At 36.4% G+C, this 21,959-nt stretch overlaps 1 protein-coding gene across 2 annotated transcripts in view; it reads left to right on the top strand.

The window, feature by feature from the left end:
• Window positions 1–14,615: 14,615 nt before the first annotated feature.
• The window catches only part of LOC106876510 (vacuolar protein sorting-associated protein 11 homolog), a 55,809-nt gene continuing 48,465 nt past the window's right edge, over window positions 14,616–21,959 (top strand). For both annotated transcript variants that reach the window (XM_089340579.1, XM_089340578.1), the window contains exon 1: window positions 14,616–14,726. In XM_089340579.1, the coding sequence (XP_089196705.1) occupies window positions 14,709–14,726 (18 nt within the window). In that variant the 5' untranslated portion in view covers window positions 14,616–14,708. The remainder of the gene's footprint in view (window positions 14,727–21,959) is intronic.

Below are 21,959 nucleotides of genomic sequence, written 5' to 3'. Positions count from 1 at the left end.
TATTTATTTGTTTAGAATTTTTTGAATATTTTGTGTTTTCTGTTTTTAATTAAATTCCCTTAAATTCTGTTCTTTTATTAACTTCCCCACTGCCTTTTATCCATGTTCCTCTAAATTCTTGAAAAACCAATTCATCACTTTAAAAATCCTCAGGATCACTCTACTTTTAGGGTCTTGTCTGTGATAGGCAAGTTTTCTCAAAGCTAAAGTAATTCCATGAAATGGGGCAGTAGCAATTTGAGGATGATTCCAAGGTTCAAACTGAAATATTGGGTTTGTGTACTGCGTATAGGACAACAATTGGTAAAGTCGTTAGAGCATCAGATAGAATGGTTTGTGGTACTTTTTCAACGGTTTGAGTTCAGATACCACTGAAACCAACGTTGTTAATCACCCCACCACCACCACCACCACTACCACCATCCATACCAAAAAACAAAAACAAAAGGACAAGTAAAGTAGCAGTACAGAGCAGTGTATTAACAGGTTTGTTAGAGCATTGGATCAGATGCCTTGTAGGATCTGTTCTGGCTCTCTTTACTCTTTTACTCTTTTACTTGTTTCAGTCATTTGACTGTGGCCATGCTGGAGCACCGCCTTTAGTCGAGCAAATCGACCCCAGTACTTATTCTTTGTAAGTCTACTACTTATTCTATCAGTCTGTTTTGCCGAACTGCTAAGTTACAGGGACGTAAACACACCAGCATCGGTTGTCAAGCGATGGTGGGGCGACAAACACAGACACACAAACACACATACATATATACGACGGGCTTCTTTCAGTTTCCGTCTACCAAATCCACTCACAAGGCTTTGGTCGGCCCGAGGCTATAGTAGAAGACACTTGCCAAAGGTGCCACGCAGTGGGACTGAACCCGGAACCATGTGGTTGGTAAGCAAGCTACTTACAACACAGCCACTCCTGTGTGTAATTTCTTTTTTTTTTTTTTTTTTTTGTGGAATACAAGATATGAACTTGTTAGTATGCATTTTAAACAATTTTAGGACGTTTGTTGCCTAAAATTTAGTTTCCAGTATCTCACTGCCTGACATACAAGAACATTGCACCTTCTTGTATGCCAGGCATTGCATCACTGTGTCTCTTCATATGCAAGATATGTTGCTATATTTAAGCTATATTCAGAATAGATGTATGACAGCAGGCTGGCAACTCTTGAGGTGTGTTGCTAAATAAGATACAAAAGGATGATCAACAAAGATAAATGGAGGGTGCTTACGTGTATAGATATACTGTCTGCAGTAAAATTATTAAAGATATTCTGTTCAAGTAGTGCATTTGTTTGTGTTGTATTCCAGTTCTAAGTGGAAATTACTTATTAAGAATGAGGAATTCTGCTGAAAGGTTAAAAATAAGGTGTGAGATTTTAATGTAAATGATATGGATTTCTCACAAAAGCACAATAACTCGAATTTAAAGGAGAGGTCATCATCATCATTTAACATCCGTTTTCCATGCTGGCATGAGTTAGATGGTTTGACCAGAGCTGGTAAGTTTGAGAGCTTCGCTAGGCTCCAGCCATGTTTCAGTTTGGTCTCTATGGCTGGATGCCCTCCCTAATGCCAACCACTTTATAGAAGTGTACTAGATGCCCTTTTATATGTCATTGGCATGAGTACTCTTTTACGTATCATTGGCAGATGTGCCCCTATTGTGTTACTGGCACTGGCCACAACCACAATTTTACCTAGCTTGATGTCTGTTAAGCACTGCAAATCACCAGGAATCTTGGTCACTTGCCATCACTTCCATGAGACTCAACAACCAAAGATCATAGATCAACACCTCATCCCACGTCTTCCCGAGTCTACCTCTTCCACAGGTTTCCTCCACAAATAGAGATCAGCACTTGTTTACATAGAGTTGTTTATATCAACTTCTGTACATGACTGGTTCTTTATCAAATCTGGAAAGATAAAAGGCAAAATTGAACTTAACATCATAAGGGACTTTTTTTTTTTAGTATTTTGTCAGAGTTTCAAGGAAAGTGGGAGTAAGTTATCCTCATTGGAGACCTGGCCTAAATGCTTGCAACAGACTGAAGTCAACAGCACCCAGGGAGGAAATGAAGATGCTAAACTTGACAGGGGAACTAATTCTGCCACCCAGCAACTCAGAATACACAAAAGAGTCACCAGATATTACAAGGTGTCACATCTAATGTGTTGACTATTCCACCAATCTTCTACCCTTTTTCAACCTTGAAAGGCAAAGTTAACTTCAGTAAAATTTAGACTCTGAGCATAGGCAACTAGAACAAATACTGCTGATATGACTGATTAACCCTTTCGTTACTGTATTTTTTTTTTTGAGAAGCTCTCTATTTTTTTCAGTTACTTTAAATATAACAAAGAATTTAGTAAAATAACTTAGTTATCATTAAGCTAGTGTTAGAAACCTAAATTGTGACTAAGGTTTGGTGGAAGATTTTAATTCAAAACTTATGAAAACAAGACATTTGTACTCAGAGCCAGAGCTGGTTTCAGCCAGGTTGGTAACGAAAGGGTTAAGGAGCTTGACAACTGGTGTTAGTGTGTTTACATCCCCATAACTTAGCAGTTTGGCAAAAAAGATCAATAGAATAGGCTATAGGAAAAATAAGTTTTGAGGCCAATTCATTTGATTAAAAATTCTTCAAGGAGGTACCCCAGCATGGCCTTAACCAAATGGCTGAAACAAGTAAAAACAAAAACAAAAATATCCAGGATAATGTAGTCCTGATGAATGGCCAAGCTTAAACACAGCTTACATAGTTTAAACATTGTTTGCATAGTTCTGTTTAGTCAGGACTTATCAAAGATTATGTAAAGGATTAAGAGCTCTACTAGCTTAGCAATAAAAATGGCAACAATTTACTTTAGTCCATCAAATCAAGTTAGAGAAGTAACGAAATAAGGATATCATCATGCAAGTAAATGAAGGTAAAAAAAATGCCGTCCAACACAACTCTCAGATTATTGTTTTTCATGTTAGATTGTTGATGTTGTTTGTTCCTTCTCAAGCCATGCCTGGCTCTTAAGGGCCAGTTTCCCTGTTTCATTGGCATATAGGTTCCCCACTGGTCCATTGCAGGTGAGCTGCTAAATGCAGGAGGAAAGGGTGAGAGAAAGTCGTGGCAAAAGAGTCAGCAGAAGTTCACCATTACCTTCTGCCAGAGCCACGTGGAGCTTAGGTTCTTCGCTCATAAACACACACATCACCCGGTCTGAGATTTGAACTTGCAATCTCTTGACCGCGAGTCCACTGCTCTAACCACTAGGCCATGTGCCTCCACATCATTTTCCCCACCAGCATGTGGGAAAACATTTTTTTTTTCTTTTTTCCTTTACTTGTTTCTTTAATTACACTGTGGCCATATTGGAGCACTGCTTTGAAGAATTCTTAGTGAAGTGAAATGCCATCGGTACTTTTTTTCCCCTGTACTTGAAGCCTGACACTTATTCTATCAATTCCTTTTGCTGAACCACTAAGTTACAGGGACATACCCATAAACACACCAACACTGGTTGCCAAGCAGTAGTGGAGGACAGACACACACACACAGACATATATATGACAGACTTCTTTCAGTTTCTGTCTACCAAATCTATTCTCAAGGCTTTGGTCAGCCCAAGGCTCTAGTAGAAGGTACTTGCCCAAGGTGTCATGCAGTGGGACTGAACCCAGAACCATGTGGTTGTGAAGCAAGGTTTTTACCTCACAACCACAGCTGCACCGAAGTCTGCTTCATTGATGAGGTTACAATAATACTGGTACTTGTCTGGAGTTCTTAATGAAAATAATCAAACAAATGTCAGTTATTGACTAATATTGAAATTTTTATTTCTTCACTTCAGTTATTTTCTTAACTTCTTAATCATTCTTGCGTTAAATGTATTAACACTAACTTACCATTCAATTAAAACAAGACGTTGTTAACAGTAACATTTACCTGTTTCTTTCAATACACATAATTCCTCAATGAGTGGGTTTTTATTAACATGGAACCAACTAATAGAAATATATCGGTGCTACTTTGGCGTGTGATCTACAATTTAAAGGGGGATTACTTTAGGTTACTTTTTCAATTTCAAAGTTTTTTTATAAATTCCTTTATACATAGGTATTTTTCAAAAAATTTTACAATTTTAATAATAATAACCATATTTCATTGATATCTTAGTAAATGATAAGGCCCGAAATTTTGAGGGAGGAGGTAAGTCGATTACATTGACCCCAGTGTTTCACTGGTACTTAATTTATCGACCCCAAAAGGATGAAAGTCAAAGTCGACCCCAGCAGCATTTGAACTCAGAACACGAAGACAAACGAAATACCACTAAGCATTTCGTCAGGCGTGCTAACGATTATGCCAGCTCACTGCCTTTCTTATGTGTAACAAATATTGATACTGAAAAATGCCTGAAAGGCAAAACGGTGTAAGAAATTTGAAAAACATGGATTTCTGAAATATTTATTTATTTATTTGGTACTACTAAAGCAGCGCGGACCCGAACGCGCAGTCGCGCGTCCGCGCTAGCTAGTCTTGAGTGGTCGATCCTAACCCTAACCCTAACTCTAACCCTGTCCCTAACCCTATCCCTAACCCGCGTGTGCAAATGAATACGGGTTAGGGTTAGGGTTAGGATCGACCACTCACGACTAGCTAGCGCGTTCGGGTCCGCGCTGCTTTAGTAGTACCTATTTGTTTATTCCGTGATTTACAAGTGTTTCAGAATGTTCGATATAATAAAATGATGAGAAGTACCAAAAAAAATTCATTTTAATCATGACAGCTATTTCGATGTCATGATACACAAACAAGAAGCTTGAAAAACATGGATTTTAAAAAAAATAAATTTAATACGAATTATGCGTTTTAGAATGTAGGATATAATAAACTGACGAAAAATACCGAAAAACAAATTTCTTTTTAAACGTGACAGTTATTCTGAGCTGGTAATATCATAAGGAATTGCCATAATAAAGTATATCCTTCCAAGTGGTAGTGGTATCAGTTACATATGGCTGCTATTTCTAGCACATCGATGCTCTCTTGTCTGGCCACACGTTTTCGCGGGTGAAATGATATAGTAAACCATACTAGAAGGTTCTATCTTTAAGGTTGTCATCTTACCAGCATTCATTGCATTAGATAAATAACTAGAAATAAGAGTCACGTGGTTATTCTTTTCGTGTTGTGCTGGCAATAACCAGTTCGTGAAACAATTAAAATTATGATGGCCTGGCGGTTTAATCAGAATCAAGCAATACTTCCAGCTGCTGACTACGAGGAAACTAATAATGCTCCGTAAGTTACTTCCCCTTTACCATTGTAAACATCACATACACATGCATACATTTTATTCACACACACACACATATACTCTTTACTCTTTTACTTGTTTCAGTCCTTTGGCTGCAGCCGTGCTGGAGCACCGCCTTTAGTCGAGAAAATCGACCCCGGGACTTATTCTTTGTAAGCCTAGTACTTATTCTATCGGTCTCTTTTTGCCGAACCGCTAAGTTACGGGGACGTAAACACACCAGCATCAGTTGTCAAGCGATGGTGGGGCGACAATAACACATACATATATATATATGGTAATCATCAAGTTTAGGGGAATAAAAAAAAATTTAAAAAAATATTCAAGGGAAGTAACTGAACGTCTTACCAGTATTCTCCGTACATCTCTGTTTATAAATAAATCACACACGTGATTTGATTGACGTTAGGGTTAGGGTGTGATTTATTTATAAACAGCTAGAAGAAAACGGATAATACTGGTAAGTCGTTCAGTTATTTCCCTTGAATATTTTTATTTATTTTTTTATCCCCCTAAACTTGAAGATTACTTATATATATATATATATATATATATATATATATATATATATATATATATATATATATATATATATATATATATATATAAATATATATATAGGATCTTTCTGATTTGACGGGCAACACTTGTTTTCTTAACGAAACACTTTCAAACTTGGGATACTGGTAGAATGTATCATATAAAACATCTTTTTCTCTTAGCTTTCTTAACAAAAATTTATATATTGCAAGTTATTTCATGTTAAAGTTGTATTTCTGTAATTTCAACCAATCACTGTCGTCTATATATATATATATATACACACACACATATACGACAGGCTTCTTTCAGTTTCTGTCTACCAAATCCACTCACAAGGCTTTGGTCGGCCCGAGGCTATAGTAGAAGACACTTGCCCAAGGTGCCACGCAGTGGGACTGAACCCGGAACCATGTGGTGTCCACAAAGTCTGGGTACATAAGGATTAATATATACTTTAAGATCGCCGAAATAGTAATTGCGATCTTTCGATACTAATCCTTTTTCTGTCATCTCTTTATTTACATCAATTCGGCAGTCTCCGTAAAAAAATGTTTTGTTAGGCAAGTGGGAAAGGACGCGAAAGAGATAGATCGCCCCCTGGATATATATAAACATGAATTTTAATATATATATTACACACAAGACGGAGAGCTGACAGGATCATTACCACGCTCAGCAGGATTTCGTTCCTCTTTATGTTGAGTTCAAATTTCGCCGAGATCGAGTTTACTTTTCATCTTTTCGGGATCGATAAAAGAAGTACCAGTTGAGTATAGGGGACAATGTAATCAACTTAATCCCTCCCCGGAATTTCTAGCATTGTGCCAAAATTTTAAACCAACGTGTGGGGGGTGGATAAGGTTCCTAGTTTTAAGGGTGTCGCGTAAAGCTTGGTTGGAGGCCCAACGTTCCAAGATCTTTTACAAGGCTTAGAAAAACTGAAGGGTCGCTGCAATAAGTGTGTGAATCTGAGAGCAGAATATGTTTAATAAAATCATAATGAACTGATCCTCCTGTATTCTTTTTTACCCAAAGCCAAGAATTTTTCAGCCCCCACCCCCTTACAGACCTCGTATATATTATACACACAGGAGCCAACGAGAGGTAGAGCTACATCGAGCAGGAGTTATTAAACTTTCTTACAATTCTTGACCTACAAGAGGTTGCTTAATATCTTCCATAGCCCCATTGTTCCTTTTGAATGACTTCGGAAGATGCCAATAGGCTTGATTTCTTCTTGGAAAAGAACGAGAAGGAAAATCATGAAAGATTTTATTATATTAATATAAAGAAAGGATCTTTGTGATTTGACGGGCAACACTTGTTTTCTTAACGAAACACTTTCAAACTTGGGACACTGGTAGAATGTGTCATACAAAACAACTTTTTCTCTTAGCCTTCTTAACAAAAAATTATACATCGCAAGTTATTTCATGTTAAAGTTGTCGTATTTCTGTAATTTCAACCAATCACTGACGTCTATTCAGCTGAATACAGTCAGTGCTTGCCGGTCATAAAAATGTTATTCCCTGTGACATTTCATCCGGTTTAATCGTAATTTATACGCATATATTGTTTATATAATAAATTACGCTGTGCGTATCTGTGTGTATATTTTTCCCATAACCTCACTCATAACCCTAACCCTAACCCTAAAACCTGAACCCTAACCCTAAACTAGAGTTTGATTTAAAGAAGATTTGGCTGCTATTTCTAGGAAATGAAGCACTTGGTGGAGGTGCATTAATAATTCTGGTAGCTCCAATAACAAGTGCAGGCAATATTCAAGTATTTTGATGGCTTTTTCCCCTTTGTTTACGAACAGTCTAGTTAATCGGAAATGTCAGAACTAACGGGGATTAATACCATATACACCGTCACAGCACTGACTGTATTCAACTGAATAGACGTCAGTGATTAGTTGAAATTATCGAAATAAGACAACTTTTAACGTGAAATAACTTCGAATACAAAATTTATTATCTGTTCTATACCACAAAATATACAAGTATACGAAGTTTGAAAGTGTTTCGGTACCAAAAACACTACATAAAAAAATGTTGACCGTCAAATCACAAAGGTCCAAAATATGTTTTATATGACACATTCTACCAGTATCCCAAGTTTGAAAATGTTTCGTTAAGAAAACAAGTGTTGCCCGTCAATTCAGAAAGATCCCCATCGTCTTTTCCTTGAAGAACATCGGTGGATGGAGAGGCTGGTGTGTATGGGCGACTGCTGGTCTTCCATAAACAATCTTGCCCGGACTTGTGCCGCGGAGGGGAACTTTCTTGGTGCAATCTCATGGTCATTCATGACTGAATGGAGTCTTACATAACTATATTTCATTCAAAGCTGCTTTGTATGCCTCGTTTATTCCATCATGACGAAGCTTTACGCATATCTGCACGTCAATTGAGAAAGATCCGACAATGGCCGATACAGCTTGGCACCAATGACGTTGCAACTCAAATTCTACAGCTGAGTGAACTGGAGTAACATGAAATAAAGTGTCTTACTTAAGAACACAACACACAGCCGAGTCTGTGAATCGAACTCACTACCTCATAATTGTGAGCCCGACGCTCTAACCACTGAGCCATGTATAGTTACGTTTAACATGCTCATAAGGCTGGTTTCCCAGATTCTTTGCCGAACATATTACCAACCGCTTGAACGAGACGCCGGCCCGTCGCAAGATTACTCATTTTGGATCTAGTTTAAAACGGGGGCACCAGTATATTCTTAACGAAACACTAACGAAACACTTTGAAACTTGGGACACTGGTAGAATGTGTCATATAAAACATCTTTTACTCTTAGTCTTCTTAACACAAAAAAAAAGGAATTCGCAAGTTATTCCATGTTAAAGTTGTCGTATTTCTGTAATTTCAACCAATCACTGACGTCTATTCAGCTGAATAGAGTTACTGCTGGGCGGTCATAAAAATGTTATTCCCTGTGACATATTTCATCCGGTTTAATCGTAATTTATACGCATATATTGTTTATATAATAAATTACGCTGTGCGTATCTATGTGTGTAACAATTTTAGAGTTCGGATTCTAGAGTTAGGGTTACGGTTAGGGTTAGGGGATTAATAGGATACACACCGTTACAGCGCTAACTGTTTTCAACTGAATAGACGTCAGTGATTAGTAGAAATAAGACAATTTTTTACATGAAATAAATTCGAATACAAACATTTTTTTCTGTTCTATAACACAAAATAGATAAGTATACGAAGTTTGAAAGTCTTTCGGTACAAAAAACACTACATAAAACATAAATGAAAACTGGTGCCCCCGTTTTAAAATAGATCCAACGATTCTCCCAGCTCGTCGCCATCCCTTCAGACTAATATTAACAGACTCAGAAAAAGTATTGCACAATCAAATTATCATTAAGTGCAAAGTGAATAATAAATTCAGGAAACACCAGCTGCAACTTTATGATAGACTGTTCAAAGTCAATAGAAACTGCCGACAAGAAACTTAACGAGCAAACTAATCTCCTCCAAATACGAATTGCGAGCTGCTTGTCAAGATTTTCGTTACCGGGGGAAAAAACTTGAATTCAAAACCGTCAATTGCAAGTGTGCACTAAAAGCGGATGTATCGCGCAGTATTGTAACACTTGAGTTTATAGGTCGTTGTTTGTTAGTATTAGTTAGCAGCATGTTGTCCCATAATAAACCAAATACGAACTTTGTTGAAATACATTTTGTTGTTGTTAGAGTAATTTACATTTACACACAGTTTTCTAGGTGTTATCAGTAGTGTATTGCAGAAAGCTAGAAGCGAATACAGCTGTAATTAAATTACGGATAAAAATGATAACTGTCCCGTGGGAGGAGAAAATAGTGTTTGCTCGTCCTAGAGGAAGAATTTCTTTTTACCCTGGGCTGAATTTCAGTGAAGGAAAACTTGACGTTGCAAAGGCTGAAGGGCCACTTTCTGGTTGATCCTGGTGAGCTTTCGCTTTATAAATACAAACACTCGGGAACTTGTAGAACCTTGTAGAATATTCTACTATATGTCGTGATATATTTCTACAAACCTATTAATTAATAACCAGGATACATCACCTGACTTGAGTGTGGTCTTATATTGGCAACTGAAACTGCTAGGCTTCGATTTTAGGTCTCGATACAGTATTAAAGGCCATACCATGAAGGTTATAAAAGCCCTACTCCAGGATGACCTAGAGTAATTTTGAAGCCATGAAATCACGTGGTTAAATGAGTACTGCACGCACATCTCCAAAAATTTATACCAACCGTGAAACTCTCCTAACGATTGTTGCAAAACTACCGACAGAAGATCACATAGAAGAGACCAAGTAAATGTTTATTGGTACAGAAAGCTCACATTCTAAAGAGAACCTTTCGCCAACCCGTTCAAAAGAACAATGAACGCTGGAATTGACGTGCCAGACTGGCTAACAGTTTCACGTACAACACTAGTAGCTGAAATCTGGGAGATACATGAGGACGAAAACTAGACCATGGCATGTTTGAATGTGATGTATAAATCATACACAAGTTACTTGAAGCTTTCTTCTATGTTCACTGTGAAACACAATGTGTTGACTGAAAAGCATGTAGGAAGAAATAAAGGAGCCTGAGCCCGTGTCGAACAGCTCCTCGTCAACAAAGCTGTGCTTAAAGAAGCGAAACAGCACCGTCGAAACCTGCTGATTATATGGTTAGACTGTAAGAAGGCGTTTGACTCTGTTCCTCACTCACAAGTAACAGAACCACTACGTCTTGCCAAGGTTCCAGTTGCTCTAGTCTGTACCATTAAGAGACTGACAACATCATGATCTGCTGAGCTATCGATAAGAATTGAACCTACCACTAAAATCACTAACAGAATTTATACATCAACAGGAATATTTCAGGGCGACATCTTATCAGTAATGCTTTTGGTTCTGGCAGTAAACCTTTTGTCAGCTCTGTTAAGGAAATCCAAAGGCTCTGCAAATAAAAGGAAGATGAGTTTCATCCAAATCTTATTTGTTGATGACCTTGAGTTGTACTCGAGTAATTTTCATAACAAAATGTAGTTAGATTTTGTCACAACATTCTCACAGGGCTTAAGAACGGAAGGGATCTTTTTTAAAACGGGGGCCACATTTTTCATTAACGAAAAACTTTGAAACTTGGAACACTGGTAGAATGTGTCATATAAAACATCTTTTTCTCTTAGTCTTCTTTAAAAAAAAAGAAATCCATAAGTTATTCCATGTTAAAGTTGTCGTATTTCTGTAATTTCAACCAATCACTGACGTCCATTCAGCCGATATACATTAAGTGTCGACTACATAAACAAACGATTCTGAAACAATTAACCCTAACCCTAACCCTAACCCTAACCCTTGGGTTAGGGTTAGGGTTAAAGCAAATTTAAAATGAAAAAAGCAAATAAAACGAAGGTATGGAGATTAAATACGCTTTACATCGCTTAATCAGCCAAAGGAGTAAATATAAACAACTGAATACTTGTCAGTGATTGGTTGAAATTATCGAAATAAGACAATTTTTTACATGAAATAAATTCGAATACAAAAATATTTTTCTGTTCTATAACACAAAATAGATAAGTATACGAAGTTTGAAAGTCTTTCCGTACCAAAAACACTACGTAAAACATTAATGAAAAATGTGGCCCCCGTTTTAAAATAGATCCGAATGAAGCTTGATCGGAACAAGTGTTTATATTTGATTGCCAAATGAGAAAACATGTCGACCAAGCAAGTAATATGGACATCAATGGTTTCTCTAACTCCCCTATCACTAGTGAAAAATGTTACAAATAACTTGAAATTGATGAGAATATTGTATGTGTTAATGTCGTGAGCAAAGCTAGAGTAATAAAAGAATTTCGGAAAATATGAAAGTCAGAACTGGCATCATTCAATAAAACTATATCCAAAAATGCTTTCGCAATATCAATGCTAGAATAAACATTTAGGGTATTAAACTGGACACTTAAATCCGCAACATGGATAATCTTTGGTAAATTCTACAGTAACAGCAACACTGGCAGGATCTATGTAAAACAGTGGGCTGACAGTTGATACAGTCGAGAGATCTAGCTAGTTCCGAGACACGTGCACATCATGCCCAAGTCATACGGTCTTGTCTTGATTTTTAACCAAATAGCTTGCAGTGATATCATGAACACTATCTCAAATGTCCTTAAAGTCCACGCACTTTTCTCAATATTAAAACAGTTTCGCATCAAGAATAACGGCAGAAGTCCGAGGCTTCCACCAGAGACACGCATTTTCACTCCTCGCCACAAAGAAGCAGAACATAGCCTAGTATGGCAGAAGCAACGCTAAGTTTTTCCTGCTGAATTCCAGCCAGAAGCAGGGCCGGCACCAGGAAGTGCGGGGACCAATTAGAAAATTGTCAGTGGGGCCCTCTACTCTACAAGAGCTGAAGATTGGTGTTTTGTGCTTCGTGTAGTACGCTAGTCCCAGCTAAGAATTGTTGAGGGCTTGGGGCTCCACCATACACTACAATGATATGCTAAAAATTGAAAACTTATATGAAAATTTGATGTTTTATTACAAGTCAAGATAATTACTGACATACTGCTTGTGAGTAGGCCTTCTAAAAACAGGCTTTCCTGGCTTTTCTTTTTATATTTGAGAAGTCTTTCAAAATCATTTCAAAGTCGATAGTTCTTATAGTCATTTTCTATAAATAGCATGCATGCATGTATTCATACATACATACATACATAGATACATACATACTCAAAGGTGTAGCGCAAGTTACGCTGACCGCATCCACTTTAGATGTTTGCTGTAGTCGAAGGCATGTTACGTTTGAGGATAAGGACAACTAAAAAGAGAAACCAAAAACCCACGATACGTTATTGCGATCATGAGTGCGCGCGCTTAATTTTTTCTGCTTGTGTGTGTGTGTGTGACTGTCTGTAGCGTATGTGCGTAGATATATATATATATATATATATATATATATATATATATATATATATACTCTTTTACTTGTTTTCAGTCTTTTGACTGTGGCCATGCTGGAGCACCGCCTTTTTTTAGTCGAGCAAATCGACCCCAGGACTTATTCTTTAGAAGCCTAGTACTTATTCTATCGATCTCTTTTGCCGAACCGCTAAGTTACGGGGACATAAACACATCAGCATCGGTTGTCAAGCGATGTTGGAGGGACAAACACACACATACAAACATACACACATACATATATATATATATACATATATACGACGGGCTTCTTTCAGTTTCCGTCTACCAAATCCACTCACAAGGCTTTGGTCGGCCCGAGGCTATAGTAGAAGACACTTGCCCAAGATGCCGCGCAGTGGGACTGAACCCGGGACCATGTGGTGTATGTATGTATTTATGTTTGTTTGTGTATGAGAGAGATAGAGGGTGAGGCATAATCAGTAACCGGGGCAAAATGAGTAACTTCTGATTTCTCGTTATTTTCTCCTTATCTGTTTGAAATCATTACATTGCAAGTATTGCATCGTTATTTTATACTGTTGAATCATGTTCAGGAGTAAAAATTGATCGCTATTGTTGTTGTTGAAATTGAGAGAATCCGAAACAAAGTCAGGTGGCAGGTTCTCTTTTTTTTTTTTCCAAGAAATTTTTCATCAACTTTTGACCAGATTTTAATTGAGGTTGGATAATTTTTGGTGTTTAACCATCGATATTCTTTTTCCGTTGGACTCTAAGTTAATTTTTCCCACACTAATGTCTAATTTGATAATTTTCAAGTTTCAAAACATGATGTCTAAAATGGGGTAAAGTGAGTAATGACTAATTTAGAAAATTTCGTCTTTTTCACTGCATGGTACATAAATATATCAAGAAAAGTACTCACCAGCAGATTGTGAAGAAGCTATAGAGAATATTCTATGTTGAGTTTTTTTTTTTTTTCTTTTCATCTAGTCGAGTTTCGTTAATTTCATATCACATGCCATTTTCCCCTGATCCTCTCTCATTTGACCTAGATATTTTAATTTTCTATTTTCCATTTCTGATCTTTCTGCTGCCTAGGGGTGGATGTTAATGTGTATGAGTCTGTTTCCTGGAGAACTGAAGCGGCAAATTTACTTTTATCTTGGCCTACTCGTTTTTGGCCCAGCCAAATTTGTCTTTTATATGCTCAAAGAGAACGGCGATAATTTTCTGAAATAATGATCAGATTATATTATAATGCTTTTAATGCATTTAGGGAAGGTCATTTGCTTAGTTGAACAGTTTGTTAAATATATATATGTATATATATATATATATATATATATATATATATATATATATTGTCTTAAAGTCAAAATTGCAGTAAAAATACCTCATTTTGCCCCACAAATATTCAACTTATCGACGAGAGAGGTCAGCGAAAATTAATGTTGTATTATATTATACACACACAGATGATATATATATATATATATATATATATATATATATATATATATATATATCAAGTCTATTATAAATATTTATATTCTACACTGTGCAGTGAGTAAACGTTTCTAAACTTGTGTGTGTGTGTATTACATATGAAATCACGTCTTAAATGCTATAATTAATATACTTAATTTTTTCTAAAAAGAAAATAATACATTTATTAGAAATTTTTATTCTCCGTTATGAATAATTTCAAAATTATGTTTGAAATTTAATTAATTTTCTTGAAAGAAAAACCGAAGACAAAAAGGTAAGTAACGGAATAAAAATTTTAAGGGTTTAAAAAATGAGGAGGAATGGTATGAGAAACAGAATGAAAGATTAATCGAATAACAGAATACTAAAAATACGAAGGTAGCGTTACAAGATGGCTTCCTTCTTGCAGGTAGGCGTTTGTTGACATCCTATATTTTTGTTTTCTGCTTGATATATTTCAGCTGATTTATTTCAATAAATGTCCCAAGAAGGATTTTTCTGATACTTCTATTATTCTTTCGTATCAGTTTGATTTTTGTGGAACTATTGCTTATTTTTTTCTCAGTTTATAATCAACAATTGTCCATGCTAATTCTGTTTTTTTTTTCCTGTTAGACACGTCTCGGTTGTTTTGCTTTAACATATTCTGTTTTTTAAAGATTATTCCTACATATTTAAACACACAATAACCATAACAGTCTATATCTTCTATAACACAAATTAATTATGGTAAAATAAATTACAGTTACGAAAGAGAAGACCGACTCAAAATCCGGGACTGTCACTTTTTTCACTGATAAAGTATAACACCCATTTCTCGGTCTCTGAGTACTTTTTCAGTTAATACTTAGAAATATAATAGGTTGTTGGAGTGGCTTTCATGCCTCTCGCATAGCTATTGATAAAGGTAAAGGTGTAAGTGAAGTGATATACAGTGGTTTTAACTGGGATATAAATTCTAGTCGCAAACTCGCCTTGACATTCTCGACCGCATCTACATTTATAATTTTCTTAATTTGATTAAAAAAAAATACATGGTTATTTTTCTCTGCCCTTTTTAAAAATTTTCATAGCATATCTCTCTCTCTCTCTCTCTCTCTCTCTATATATATATATATATATATATATATATATATATATATATATATATATATATATATCTATGTGTGTAAATTGTTTGACTCATCACCACAAAGTTTCGTGGGTGTGGACAAGCCGAGTTAAAGCTGTTATTAAATGCATATAACTTCAACTGAATGTATTGAGTGCCCCTTTCTTTCGTTTGCTGACTCTTGTATGTTATATATACATATATAATAGTAGTTATTCAAAGCTTGAGTTTACCAAATAGTGATTCATATTTGCCAACGTAAGTAGAAACAATACTCACTGAACAGCTATATAACCCTAAATCTAACCCTAACCACTGGGTGTACGTAATCTTTACTTTCGCTTTATATATATATATATATATATATATATATACACACACACACACACACACACACACACACACACACACACACACACACATAGTTCCAATTACGTTTTTCTATTCTACCTAATAGTATCGGACACTTCCTTTTTATTTTCCTTCTTTTGGGTTATTGTTTTTTTGTTCCGCTTAATTACAATTCACATCAATGTGAAATCGCAATTATATATGAGCCGTGGTGAAGAGTATATGGTCCTGAAGTAACAAATAATTGGCAAGACAGTATTTTCTTTATTTGTGGCTGATAATTTGTGGCACTAATAGTGGTAGGGACAGTGTGTGTGTGTGTGTGTGACTTTTAGCTTCTTACCCTTGTAAAAATTGATACCTTTCATTTAACAGAAAGCTACAGCACTACAGATGATGAGTATATTGTGGATTAAGGTATAATATTCGGCTGGATTTCAACCCAGGACAGAGTACGCAGCTAAATAGTTTCAGTGTTAAACACACACACACACACTCACACACCTTTTATTTTTTACTGCCTTGAAGAATTTTAGTCGAATGAATAGACCCCAGTGCTTATTTTATTTAAAGCCTAGTACTTATTCTATCGGTCTCTTTTGCTGAACCGCTAAGTTACGAGGATTTAAACACCAGTATCAGTTGTCAAACGGTAGGGGTGGGGACAAACACAGACGCAACACATACACGTACACCAAATCCACTTACAAGGCTTTGGTCAGCCCAAGGTGCTACAATGGAATTGTGGAATTGAACCCAGAACCATATGGCTAGGAAGCAAGTTTCTTACCACATAGCCACGCCTGTGCCTCTGTATATATCATCATCATCGTTTAACGTCCGCTTTCCATGCTAGCATGGTTGGACGATTTGACTGAGGACTGATGAACCAGAAGGCTACACCAGGCTCCAATCTGATTTGGCAGAGTTTCTACAGCTGGATGCCCTTCCTAACACCAACCACTCCGAGAGTGTAGTGGGTGCTTTTACGTGCCACCAGCACGAAGGCCAGTCAGGCGGTACTGGCAACGGGCGCGCTCAAAATGGTGTATTTTACGTGCCACCTGCACAGGAGCCAGTCCAGTGGCACTGGCAATGATCTTGCTCGAATGTCTTTACAAGTGCCAGGAAGGCGACGGTGCCATCACAATTTCACTTTCGCTTGCCCCAACAGGCCTTCGCAAGCCGAGTTTCGTGTCCAATGAAGGAGACGACGTTGATAAAGTGGAAGAAATACATGAAGATTCTACTGTTTTGATGACAGTAGCTGATTAGTGCCATTGTTAGAAGGATAATGGAGGGATGAGTGTTACATAGATGAGAGGTGTGGAAAACTTGATGGGTACAGATTGGGGGCTAGGCAATGCCTGGTGAGTGTATAGACATATGCAATACTTTTCTTTTTTTTTTTTTTTGAGTACTGTGAAATGCCAACCATCTCGGTCCTTTGTCATCTCTTCTGTAAGGCTCAACATTTTAAAATCAGTCCATTTCATCCTAGATTTTGCACTGTCACATGTTCCATCTACTTTCAAGCTATCTGCATTTCTTTATAGACCTGTCACCCATACATATCACCTGACCATACCGGAGAGACAGATTTCCATCTATCTCTCATATTTGTTGTTTTGAACAGATCAAGCCTGTAAGAGATGTTATCTCGGAACAAATAGTACAACAATTAAAGTTATGGTCAGTTAGTAATATGGTAATTGCACCTGCTCAAACCGGTAAAGATAGAACAAGTAAAATTGCGGTAATAAAAACAGTTCATACAAATAAAGGAACTTGTTCTATTAATATTTCTTCTCACCGTATATTAATAATGGTAGTGATGAGGTTAATAGCTCCTCTGATGGTCGGGGGACGGACAGACAGACACACAAATATATATAAATATGACTGGCTTTTTTCAGTTTCCGTCTACCAAATCCACTCACAAGGCTTTGGTTGGCCCGAGGCTATAGTAGAAGACACTGGCCCAAGATGCCATGTGATTGGGAAGCAAGCTTTTTACTATACAGCCACGCTGCACTGATATGTGTATATATATCTGTCATACCGGCCATGACGAAGGGAAATAGCCCTGAAACTCGAGTCGCCTTTATATACTTATATTTATATATTTGATCCTTTATATTGAACACTCAATATTTCATCTACATTCAATACTTTATTTCATGGTGCCATCCATTTTTATTTTATTATATATTGTATATTATATTATATATTGTATATTCCATATTCTATACCCCACATTGGTTCTGCAGGAATATAAATAAAACATAAAAAACAGACAGTGTTGGAACTCTTTTAAGCAAAATAATATATATATATATATATATATATATATATATATATATATATATTAATTGTAAGATTCATTTGAATCGAGCATTCAGAACACCAAGAGAGGGTTGAGTTTAGCATATACACGTATAAACCACATACAAATACATCCATACATACACTTGTATATCCAAACATATCCGTACTTCTGCATATATGTACATGTACACATATATACATGCATGCATATAAATATACATATACATGCAAATATATACCCATGCACACACGCATGTAGGTTCACGATCCAATGATACCTAACTGGGAGAGTCAATCCACATCTTGTATTATTTTCTCTGAACCAAATTTTTAATCACCTGAAAGAAATGGGTTTTTTTCATGATGTAATCAAGCTACTCATCAATAAAAAATGAGTCTGAAACAACTGTAGTGAACCTTTGATCCATTTGTGTTCTTATTTTGTGTGTGTGTAAGAGAGAGAGAGAGAGATCAGTTAACATCTACTTTTCCATGCCTTGATGGGTCCTGCAGAATACACCTTTCCTGTCACCAACTCTACCCCTTTACAACCATCACATGATATCAAGACAAGGTGTCACACATACATGTGTGTGTATATGTATATATATATATATATATATATATGTGTGTGTGTGTCTGCATAGTTAAATAAATAGATTGACAGATAGACAAACACAGATTTAACCCTTTAGTGTTTAAACTGGCAATATTTGGCTAAATAATTCTGTTTCATGTTCAAACTGGTCAGATCTAGCCTCGCCCATCTGCCCTATAATATCATTCTAAAAATAAGCAATCACATCATCAAAATCTTGAAGTGTCAAGACAATGCTTGATTAATTCAATTATCTGAACACTAAAGGGTTAATTTAGAGCCCATTTCAATGACACCATTTGGTCCTTAGGTGCTTTTAGTAGGATTAACTCTGTTATAATCGTCCAGTTTGTGTGTGTTCTGAAGAGAGGTCCTTCCCTTCCTTCAACCAATCACAGAGGTCCCACAAATTGCCATGGTTGCTACTCTCCTTTCTATTAAAAGAAAAATTGAAATTAAACCTGTTTTTAACATGATCCAATCCTACTCCATGTCTGCTATGCAAATATATTGTCCTTCACAGTTACTTTGCAGCCTGTGGAGTTGTAGGAAGTTTAGGAAGCTTGCTTCCCAGCCACATGGTTTCAATCCTACTGTGTGGCACCTTGGGCAAGTGTCTTCTGCTATAGCCTAGGACCAACTGGCGCCTTGTGATTGAATTTGGTTGGCAGCAGTTACTGTCATGTGTGTACATGTGTGTGTAAGCGCTTGTGCCCCTTAACAGAGAGGGTTAAAGTTTAATTTCATTGTTTTGTGTTGCTCTATGAATCAATTTTGACCACTTCTGATTTGTTTATTTTGTGATACAAGATATTCCAATAAATATTTTCGTTTAGATATCAATTATACTAAAACAGTATCCCTTACTATATGTCTAAGTAACAATGATCTAACCAAAATCTACTACCCAGCTTTTGCGATTCAATGCTTGTTTCTTGGTGGTGTTGATATTGGCATTGTTGTTGAGTCCATAGTGTAATTTCAAGACAACCAATAATGTCAAAATTTGGAATTAACCAAAACTATTTCTGGTTTCTGCCCCACATCTTCCTGACTAATCTATACTGTTATTAAAAATAATGTACAAAAATAAAATTCCCTCTTTTTCCTTTCAGTATTCCTGCAGTGTCTCAAAGCCTACACTACTCCAAAACACACCTCATTAAACATTTCGATCTTTCATCTTCAGAATTGCAGCCCTTCTCAAGAATTCTCTCTTTACCTACAATTTCCTCAGAGTTTGTTGGGTTTTTTTTTTTTTTTTTCAGTTTTTTTTTTTTAATGCTTAGAGGAGGAAGGAGAGCATACATGACCCCCTTCTCAATGCCCCCAAGTATTATTCACAGACTGGGACCTTTTATTTGAATGTCTACAACACTATGGAGTCCACTAAAATGAGTTCATAGGGCAGGTAATGGTTGTGGTGGTGGTAATGATGACGACAGCAGTACCGGTTAACCAAGTGATGGTTTGAGTCTTCCAACCAAGCACAAAAGCAGTCTTTCTAGCAAGTTACCACATTGTTTTCATTTGCCAAATTCTACTCAGAAAACTTTGGCCCACTCAAGGCTGTGATGGAAGACACTTGCCCAAGATGTCAAAAAATGGCATCAAACACAGTCATGTGAATAATTTATTTAGACAAGGCAGCAAGCTGGAACAATCATTAGCACACTGAACAAAATGCTTAGTGGCATCTTTACATTCTGAGTTCAAATTCTGCCAAGGTCGACTTTGCTCTTCGTCCTTCCAGGGTCGATAAAATAAGTACCAGTGATCACTGGGGTTAATGTAAATCAGCTTACCTCCTCCCCTGAACTTGCTGGCCTTGTGCCAGGATTTGAAACAAGCTATTTAAGTAGATGCTAGAGGTTGCTGTTTAGTCCAGGTCAACCTTTATTGAGTAGCTTCGTGGTCAGAGGTTTTTCAGATGTGACCATCTAATCATTTTCCAGTGCAGGGAACTGAAGGTCACATTATCCACCATGTCTTGTGGTAACTGTGAAGAATCCTTCCAGAAAGATTATACTTGTTTTGGGGTGGTAATCTTAACCTTATCACTCAGTTAAAAACCCACCACTGCCACCATCATTCTTTTAGGTTCTTTTGTGGCTTCCACTCTGAAGCATTTGAACCAGGTCTTCAATCTGCAGAGAACCCGATTTATAAGCTCCTCCTTTCTCCCCCACCCCACCCTTCAAACCTCAGCTGTTTCCCTTCCTCCTCTAACTTATAAAAATACATTTTATAAAAAGAAAGAAAAAGCATTAATTGACTACAATTTTCTTTGATCTTTCTGTTTCTTTCAGAAAAGGCTGATTCTAATCTAGATTAAAATACAGGGTGTCCACAAGGTCTGGGTACATGGAGTAAATAAAATCATAACATGAACAATTAAATATAAGAAATAATAATTTCTTAAAGTATGTGTTAATCCCCATGTGGGTACATGGAGTAAATAAAATCATAACATAAACAATTAAATATAAGAAATAATAATTTCTTAAAGTATGTGTTAATTCCAATGTACCCAGACTTTGTGGACACCCTGTATAATATAACTAGTATTAATATTCCAACTATCCTTTTGCCTTTCATTAACAGTCCTATGAATTCATCCACCATTTCATGAAAACAAGTTTGAAGGTCATTTAACTCTCTCGCCTCTCTCTCTCTCTCTCTCTCTCTCTCTAGTATTCTATATTCACCTTTATTTTATTGCATGTGGTAAATATTTCTAAAGGTATTCCATAAACATGTCTTCCTTTGAATTAATTACTACTTGTATTCACCTTCATTGCATGCAACAAATGTTTTTGAAGATATTCCCTAAACCTATGTCTGCTCTTGAAATAATTTATTATATTCTTAAAATAAACACTGTCTGATATAAGAACCAATTTGAGACAAATAAAATATATAGATAAATTAATTAATTAATAAAATTGGGCGGCAATGGTGGTGGTTGTCTTCTGCTAGTGATGTAAACAAGTGCTTATATGCACTGAAAATTCCACATGAGAGGTTCTCTCATGGTAACTATCACAGTATTCTGTGTTCTAACACAACATCAACTTTTAAATGCGGATAGATATTACCTTCAATAGTGTATAATTAGTCAAAGAGTCACTCAGCAAGTAATTTGTGTGTGTATGTGTAAGTCTTGCCAGTGACGGGTTTCTGTCTCCTATCTCAAATTGGTCCTTATAATATCTAATATCTTACCTTATCTATAATTACATTTAGAAGATCAA

The sequence above is a fragment of the Octopus bimaculoides genome, chromosome 23 (assembly GCF_046866305.1).
Source record: "Octopus bimaculoides isolate indiv1 chromosome 23, ASM4686630v1, whole genome shotgun sequence".
In the NCBI taxonomy this organism is placed as follows: domain Eukaryota; kingdom Metazoa; phylum Mollusca; class Cephalopoda; order Octopoda; family Octopodidae; genus Octopus; species Octopus bimaculoides.
This window is presented reverse-complemented; position numbering and strand designations above follow the sequence as displayed.